The sequence below is a fragment of the Phaseolus vulgaris genome, chromosome 11, assembly GCF_051622355.1.
Source record: "Phaseolus vulgaris cultivar YP4 chromosome 11, ASM5162235v1, whole genome shotgun sequence".
Taxonomy (NCBI): Eukaryota; Viridiplantae; Streptophyta; class Magnoliopsida; order Fabales; family Fabaceae; genus Phaseolus; species Phaseolus vulgaris.
In genome coordinates, this window is record NC_143508.1 from 49,471,716 (window position 1) to 49,481,509 (window position 9,794).

General features: G+C 34.2%; 1 protein-coding gene across 1 annotated transcript; it reads right to left on the reverse strand.

Moving 5' to 3' along the window:
* Positions 1–1,524: 1,524 nt before the first annotated feature.
* LOC137809355 (uncharacterized) lies at positions 1,525–5,171 on the reverse strand. The gene is made up of 2 exons (XM_090297873.1): positions 2,171–5,171; positions 1,525–2,018 (listed from the first exon to the last, which is right to left on the reverse strand). Exons 1-2 carry the CDS (start codon positions 5,109–5,111, stop codon positions 1,714–1,716), a joined length of 3,246 nt encoding a protein of 1,081 aa, XP_090153999.1. The 5' UTR covers positions 5,112–5,171; the 3' UTR covers positions 1,525–1,713.
* Positions 5,172–9,794: the final 4,623 nt, after the last annotated feature.

The window sequence follows — 9,794 nt, forward strand, 5'->3', positions numbered from 1 at the left end:
GCTGCACAAAACTTAAGACACTATAATTAATTGTATGTATGTTAATGTTTATTAAATATTTAAGAAATTGGTGTTATACAGAATCGTGATGCAATCTCCTTTTTAAAAAATATAAAGTGTTTGTTTTACTACTTTTGATTTAAAAGAATAAATTAAATAAACAAATGAACTAAGAAAAATGGTGAGATATTTATAATAATGAGAGAAAAGATAAAACAATAATGTTTGCTTAAAACAAAACGTAAATGTGTGTTTCAATTTTATTTAGAAAATTATGTTAAACACAATTTTGTTTGTTTTGTATTGGAGTGAACGCCTCCGGGGAAACTTCTTTTGGCTTCTTCGTTCTGCATCTCTACGTTCTGCATCTCTACGTTTTTCTTCCTGCATATCCATAATTTTGTAAATCCTAAAACTGGTTTTCACCTTTTTTATTTGAAAAAATTGAAGTTTATAGGGTTACTGAAAATTGGGATTCGGGAGTGTGCTACGAATTCATCAATCAATAAGTGAATTGTGTTGCTTTCCAGAAGAGGGATGTTCCGAAAACAAAGTTTACATAAATTATTGAATTCCGAATTGCTAAATTCAAAAGCCTAATTTCTATTATGAATTGGTGGATCCGTAATACTTTTATTGAATTATGGATTTTTGAATCCAGAATACATTAATATTTTATTTACTCATCATTCATTAAAGTTATGCAAAGTAAGAGAAAAGGAAATGCATAAATACATTGTGGGGGTGAATGAAGAAAATGTAGGGATACAAGAAGAAACTGTCACTTCTTTTTTGTATAAAGATATGAAAATATGTTTTAGTAAAGGTATTTTTGACAAAAGAAAAAATGGGATATAGGTCGAATACATTGGGTGGACCATTTCTTCCTCCACCCCATGGTTTCATTCTACAAATCCACGGGATCATGAAATTACCATTTTAATCTTCCTCACCCTTCTTCATCTTCTTCAGTCGCACACACCCTTTTTTATCTTCCTCAGATAGATGGTGAATCCTTTGTGCCATTTGATAGTGGATATTTTTGGGATTTAAAATTTAAAGAATTATAGAGGTGCAGGAAAAAAAGGGTGCCACTAAAAGTGGCCCATAATTAGTTGGCTTGAACTACCGTCAATGGGTATTTCTTTTTTCCATTTCTGTAACTCTCTCTGCACCGCTACAAAGATGGATAAAATACAAAATTACCCCTAATGTTCTTTTCCTCTTTTGTTTGTTCAATTTTCTCTCTCGGTCCTTTGCATCCCCTCTTAATCTTTTCCTTATGTTTTCTTTTCCTATTTGTAATATTTTGAATTTTTTTAAATAATTTAATTCGCGAATAACTTTGAAATTAAACAAATTAGAAAAAACTAATTAAAAGTATAAAGAGACAAAAATATAAAATTATACTTCGAAGTCTATCGAGCTAGTAACATATAAAATTAAAATCAATTCCAATTCAAAATATATATCACAACCTTATAAGATTTTGCCATGCCAAAGCTATATGAAAAGGGAACATTCTTTAAACAAACCCATGACACTGCACAAAATACACCAATTAAATAGTGCAAGACCAAACCAAACTTATACAAAACAGAAGAACTGAAATGAAACATGAAGACAAGAAATAGAATTACAATGAAACATATTCGATAAATTCAACATTTCAACTTTCATGACAATGTGAAATTAACCCATTAAACATGATTTCTACACTGAAGAGTAGTTGACAACTTGCTCCTTGGTAGGGCGAGAACGAGGACTTTCAGTCAAGCAAGCATTTGCTATCCTTACAATCAAAGCTATCTCCTTAGCAATATTTGTAGGGTATGAGAGACGTTGATCTAACTTACCCATCAACGAAGGAATATCAAGTGTTGAATTCATGGCATTGGAGGTAGACAGTAACAAAGGTATAAATTCTCCAGGGTGCTCTCCAAAAAGTATTTCTAGTGCCAATACCCCAAAGCTGTACACATCACATTTTTCATTCACGTCCATTGTGTATGCAAGTTCTGTACAAAATTAAAAGAGTTATCATAATATTTCCAAAAATAAAACAAAACCTACAACTATCCATCGTAGGTTTTGCTACAAGAATTTAAGATTATCAAAGAAAACTTACAAAATCATTATATTGTCAGTATAAAAGAGGAAAGGAATTAACCTGGAGCAGCATATCCAAAAGTTCCCACAAATGAGGTCCAATTGGTTGAATTAGGATTAAGAAGCTTGGCTGTTCCAAAATCTGAGACATGAGCCACATACTCCAAATTCAAAAGAACATTCTTGCTTGATATATCTCGATGAATGATTGGAGGTGAACAATCATGATGCATATAGCATAAAGCATTTAATACACCTTTAATTGCATCAACCCTTCTATTCCAATTAAATGCAATTGCCTGTTCATCGTCTTTTAAAATATTATCTATGCTCCCTTTTTCCAAGAACTCATACACCAAAAATGAGAATCGGGAATGAGAACAAAACCCATATAGCCTCACAATGTTACGATGTCGAATTTCTGTCAAAGCTTGAATTTCACGTTTGAAAGCTTTAACATTGGACATTTCTCCATTTTGTACTGAATGGAATTTCTTAACAACAACAATTTGATTTGTTTGCAATTCAGCTTTGTAAACACTTCCTTGTCCTCCAACTCCAATGAGATGTTTATTGTCAAACTCTTCTGTGACTTCAATTATGTTCTCGTACACCATTTGTCCATCAAAACTCCATATCGCAAAAAGATTTTGGCCGGATAATTCTACATCCGGATGTTCTTTTGTCTTTGACCTTCTACAAAGATGATATGAGACTCCAAAGACAAATAATGCTAGCATGAAAATGCCCAAACCAGTGGGTAAAAGTACCAAGAGGACATTGTTAGTCTTATGATTTTGGGATTTGTCACGTGATGTTGGGCATGATTCCAAGCCTGAGACATTACCACACAAACCTTTATTATTTCTCAATGCTTCAATGGTAGCCATATGAAAGCCTGGAATGTCTGGAAGTGGACCCTGTAATTGGTTGTATGATATATCAACAAATGTCAAGCCTATCATCTGATCAAGACTAGAGAGATCACCTGAAAGATGATTGTGTGAGAGATTTAATGTTTCTAATTTTTTCAACTCTCCCAACATTGGTGGTATTTTGCCGCTCAAAATGTTCATGCTCAGATCAAAACTTCGAAGATATTTTAATTGACCAAACTCAGATGGAATATTTTCCCTAAATTTATTTTGGCTCAAATTCAAATTTAATAAATTGACCAAATTTCCAAGTTGATTTGGAATTAAGCCAAAAAAGTTATTTGCTCCGAGCTCTAAGGTGTGAAGATTTTGCAATGATGCTATTTGTATAGGAACATTTCCTGAAAGATTATTCATATTGAGAGAGAGTTTGATCAAGTAGGTCAAATTACCTAAATCTTCAGGAATGTCTCCTGTGAGGTGATTTGAAGACAATTGAAGTACATGTAAATTGGTTGCTTGACTTAGTTCTGTTGGAATGCTACCTGATAAATTGTTGTTGGAGATTTTGAGGCTTGTGAGATTATGGCATTTTCCCCAATTTGGGGAAAGATGGCCATAAAAGTTGTTTTCACTCAGGTCTATGTAATCCAAGTTTGGGTATGCACCTAAATCCTCTGTTATGTTTCCTGTTAAATTGTTTTGCTGTAGTGAAACTCTTCTGAGATTTGAGCAATTTTTCAAACTCTTAGATATTGGACCTGTGAAATAGTTTTTGCTAGCACTAAATCTTGTCAACTTTCCATTTGAGCAAATGTTGTGAGGCAAATGACCAATGAAATTATTGTCATATAATTGAAAATTTTTCAGGTTGTTTATCATATTCATTTCTATTGGAATGTATCCACCAAGCTTATTTGACAATAAACTAAGTGTGGTGAGCTTTGTCAAATTTCCAATTGTAGAGGGGATTGTGCCAGACAAAGAGTTACTGGACAATTGAAGTGTGGTGAGCATTGTCAAATTTCCAATTGCAGAGGGGATTGTACCTGACAAAGAGTTACGGGATAAATCAAGTATGGTGAGCTTTGTCAATTTTCCAATTGTAGAAGGGATTGTACCCGACAAAGAGTTAAGCCTCAAATCAAGTGTGGCGAGCTTTGTCAAGTGACCCATAATCGGAGGAATTGTTCCGGAAAGTTTGTTTTTACGAAGGAGAATAGATTCCAAATTAACTAAGTTACCGATGGAAGATGGAATTGGCCTAGAAAGATTATTATCTAACAATTGGATCGTCACAAGAAAATGGAGTTTTCCCACTTCATTAGGAATAGATCCAGATAGATAGTTGTCATACATGTACAAATAGACTAACTTGTTCAAATTTCCAATTGTAGAAGGAATTGTACCTGATAAAGAGTTATGGGACAAATCAAGTTCTTCCAAGTTTGCCATCATTCCAATTTCTTGAGGAATAGAACCCGAAAGACTATTATTGAAAACCCATAACTTGATCAAGTTGACCAACTTCCCAATTTCCACGGGAATATTACCAGATAAATTGGTTTCATTCATATATATAGCATTTAGGTTCCGCAACTTACCTATTTCTTGGGGAATAAGTCCGTAAAGGTTGTTCAAGGAAAAATCTAGACTTAACAGACTGCTCAAATTTCCAATAGATTTTGGAATAGATCCAGTGAGATGATTGTGTTTTAGATCAAGATGAGTGAGTTTGGATAAAACTCCAATTTGAGGAGGAATGCTTCTACTCAAGGAGTTGTGACTCATATCTAGAGTGAGGATATTTGGAAGTGTTGAAAAATTGAGAGTTTGAAGCATACCAGATAATCCAATGTTTGTGAGATTTATGTTGGAGACTGATCCTGAGGAGTCACAAGAAATTCCAAGCCAGTTGCATGAACTGTTGCCATGCCATGAAGATAGCAATGTCTGACTTGGGTTGTCAAGGCTTGCTTTGCACTTCAACAGAGCGTTTGCTTCTGTGTGTTGAAGTGATGAGAGTGAGGAATACACTGCTGCATGGACAGAATTGGCCATTGCAAGTAGAAGCAGCCATAATGATAGGAGTTTCATGGATTGAAACGTTGGAAATAAGAACACCATGGCTGCTATGGATCGATTCTTCAATCACTGATTCTCTAAGAGAAACCAAGTTTGGATGAATTGAAGATGCTTCAACTTTCAGAAGTTTATATAAGGTTTATGAGAAAATTCATATTCAATATTCTTCTTCTTATTATTATTTAATAAAAATGAGAATTTTGATTATTATTTGAAATTTGTGGAGTGAATCTGAAGTTGGACGTGAATTGTGGATATGATTTGTGGAGTGAATATGAAGTTGGATGGTTGACGTCAATGCATGGTGCGTTAAGGTCTTTTGCAAGTCTTCCATAACTTTTTTTTGGTCAAGAGTCTATAGTTACTTCTAAATTGTATAAGACGTTAATTTAAATATCTAAGTTGTGATTAGATTTAATTTAAATAGATAAACTTTTGTGGCAGGAAGGAGAAATCTTTATTCACATTCCTACCATAGTCATATCCTAAGAAAACAAACAAAAAGATCACTTAATTTTTATAATGTTAGAAAATACACAACCATAATGAGTAGTTTATCAATATATCATACTATATGATGTTTCTTTCAAGTATGGTAATTTGAAGATGAAGTTATTTTTGGGTTGTAATAATCAAATTAATTAATTGTAACTGCTTTAGCGGATAAATATAGCCTATAAATACGTGTTTGATGTATATTTAGAATTAGAAAATCATCTCTTATTTTTTCTAAAATAGTGTGTTCCTGTTTAACATATTTGAGTGAATGTGTGTGACTATTGTGCCTTAACCCAACAAATTGGTATCTTGAGCTGAGGTTTTGGACCTGTGAAGGAGTGAAAAAACAATAAATATTGTGACTCATCATACATTACTACAGTGTGTTCCATGATTATTGCAGGCATACTAGGACATCTGACCTGGGAAAGATTATGATGATTAGTGTGTTAACATGGATGCAATTCTTGACTTTCAAGAAGTTTATGAAATTGTCAAGAATGGGTTTCAAGAACTGCCCAAGAATGCTAGAGAAGAGCAAAAGACAATTATTTAAAGAAAACAAGAGGTTGGATTGTAAGGCAAGGGTACTAATGCACCAGTGTGTTTTAACAACTATCTCCCAGAAAATTTCAAAGGCTGCTACATCCAAGCAGACGTGGGACACTTTGAAACAGGTTTATGGAAAATCTCAAAAAATAAAAAAGGTGAAATTGCAAACATTTAGAAGACAGTAAGAGCATCTTTCAATGAATGATCAAGAAACTATTTCATATTACTCTATATCTTTTGCGAGCATGTGATGAAAGTATAGGAGATAACAAGATTGTTGAAAAGGTGCATCGAACTCTAACTTCTCAATTTGATCATATTGTGGTTGCAATTGAAGAGTCAAAAGAACTTGGAAACGTGACTGTTGAAGAATTAAAAAATTCTTTGGATGCACATGAGCAGCATGTGATGGAGAAAAAGAACGATGAAAAAATTGTTGAACAAGACTTTCAAGTTAGAACGAGTCCAAATAAATATAAATGACGTGGAGGAATTAGTAAAAGATCAAAAGGCAAGTCAAGAGAAGGAAGAGGTGGTTTTAGAATTAGAGATTCAAATTCTCATAACAATGTGAATGATGACAACAACCTTGAGCATAAAGAAAATTATGTTTCCTGAGGTGGAAATCAGTACAGAGGCAAGAAGAATTTTAAAAGAAAGGTGCAATGCTACAACTGTGTCAAGTTTGGTCATTACTCTTATGAGTGTTGGCACGATAGCAATACACAAAAGAAAAGCAAGAAGGATGATGAAGCACACTTAGTACAAGATGATGAAAGTTTTGATTCAGATCATGTGCTACTAATGGTGACTACAAACTTTAAAGAATATTCTTCTTGGTATCTTGATACCGGGTGTTCCAATCACATGAATGGAAATAGAGAATGGTTTATAGATATGAATGAGTGTCAATAATAGTGAGATTTGCTGATAATAGCACCATTGCAGTAGAAGGGATTTGCAAAGTGCTGATTATGCGAAAGGATGGAAAGATAGCTATATGCATGATGTTTTGTATGTTCCTTCAATGAAGAATAATATGTTCAATCTTGGCCAATTATGTTAAAGATGTTACACCAAGAATATGCAACATAATTATCCAACACCATTCATATAGGACCTTTGACTCATGCCATGACTAGAAGAATAGAGAAAGGAGACATTAGTCAAAAGACTTTCATCATGTGCTCCATTATGACTTCTAGTCATGCATAAAACTAGGGGTGGCCAGCCCGCCCCGCATTGGCCCGCCCCGCGCTTGGCCCGTAAAAATGTGGGGCGAGTTGGCCCGACCCGCAAAGTTATTGTGGGCTAGAATTCCCGACCCGCCCCGCATAATAGCTGGCCCGCGTTCTTTTTTTTTTTTACATTTTGTTATTAAAAAATTGTCAAATTAAACCTATATATTTGTTATTATCAAACCTAAATTTTTTTTTCTTCTTTTTCAAACATAGTCAAACATCAAAACATTAAACATTAAGATAAATATCAAATATCACTGTCCTTCCACTTTCAAAACATTAAAAATACCTAATTCCAAAACATTAAACATAAACATAAACATTAATGCAAAAACATTAAAGATAAACATTATTGACATTCTTCTATTTCAATAACATTGGATGCCGCCTTAGAAAAACTTTCATCCATTTTTTTTTCTTGTGGATTAGCGGGCCAGCCCGCCCCGTCCCGCTGCGGGCTAATGCGGGGCGGGCTAATGCAGGTTAGCGGGTTGAAAAGGTAAGCCCGCCCCGCGTTTTTTACCAGCGGGCAGCGGGCCGGCCCGCACGACCCGCCCCGCTTTGCCATCCCTACATAAAATGTAAATAATAGAATATTCATGTATAGCTACTGTATTTTGAATTCTTCTCAATAGTACTTTGTCGATGAAACTAAGACATTATAGAAACCCTAACTTGTCACACAAGTAAGGGCCTATAGAGCATTTCCAAGAGCCCTAACTTGTTCTTGTGTGAATTGAACATTGTCTTTACTAGGGGAATATTGGTTTTCATGATCACTATTTTCATTCTTGTCAATAGCAACATGGTTCTTATTTTGAGAAACTATATTGTTGATAACCTGATCACTTTTGTGTTTGTACCTTGTAGGAATCCATGTTTTGAAAATCATTCATCAACGGTATGATTCATTTTATAACTAAACTACTTACCATAATTCAAATTTCGCCCTCTTCCTCTCCCTTGTGATCTCCAACTAGTTACACTATTCTTATCTTGTTACAAATTCCTTGGTTTCTAGTATTCATTAAGAATTTAGTATCAAAAGCTAAACTCCCGGTTAACTGCCTTTCTTATTGTAAGGCAAAAGAAAAAACACAATTAATGGCGGGTAAAGGATCCATGAGTAATTTTTGTATCTTAACAATACCATAAAGATAGGTGAGACCCTTCAAGAAACATATAACATATTCAGAGTCCTTATACTTGATCATGTTTCTCATCAAAGAACAACTACATTTTACCTCACAACTACATTTTGGTGTTGGTCTCAATGACTCAAGTTCCTCCTATAGGATCTTCAAGTCGGTAAAGAATTCAGATACAATCCTTTCTCCTTTCATGATGGAATGAATTTATTGCAAAAGATTAGAAATCCTAAAATAATATCCCTTAGAAAGCGTCTTTTTTAAATCCTCCCAAAGTTATACAACATTTTTTATGTATATGGTGCTTTGTGTTATCTGTTCACTAACAGTCATGTGATCTATTAAATCACCATCACATTGCCTCTCTCCCATGCTTTATAAAGAGATGTTCCTTGCTTCGGTATAACCAAGGATTTGTCAACAAACTTCAATTTTTTCTTTGAAAGTAAGGACCGCCTCATAACCTTGCTCCACGTGTGATAATTGGCACCATTGAGTTGCATGTTTATCAAGATCATACCGGGATTCTCTCTAGGCTAAAGATAATAGTGTTAGAATGGATGACTTTAAACTAGAGGGGGGGGGGGTGAATTGTTTAAAGAGGATTTTCGAAAACTTTTAAGCCAAGAATGAAATTATCTCAAGAAACAATTGACAAGGAATCTAGTTTGCCAAAACAATAAGCAAAAACAACAACACCAGAAAAAGAATCGGTTGTTTCGCAGAAACAATAAGTTGTTTATACTAGTAAACAAATATCAAAACTGAATTTAAAGAGACTAAGGATAGAGAGAATGCACACAGATGTTTATACTGGTTCACTCTAAACCCAGAGCTACATCCAGTCTTCTCAGAAACCACTGAGGAATTCCACTAAGTAATCAAACCTAGATCACTTACAACACAACCAAGAAAGTGACCTTGATCCCCTCAAGACACACACTTCTCTTGGCCAACACACCAACACTAAGAATGCTGATCTTGATCCTCTCAAGAACACACAACACTTCTCAGCAAACACACAAATAAACTTGTTCAACAGAATACAAGGATTACACTTGTTACAGAAGAAAATCTGAAATCAATACAAGCAGAAATCCTATCTCACACTCTTTGATCAATCTCAATCTCTAAGCAATCTCAACTCTTTGAAAATCAGAATCTTGTTGTTCTCAAAAGATTGTTGTTATTTCTCAAATATGTTTTTCTGAATTTATTCAAAGATGTTTGTTATTAAATCTTAACAAACTTATTCATTGCATTTAAAGATTGGTCAAAGCATTAAA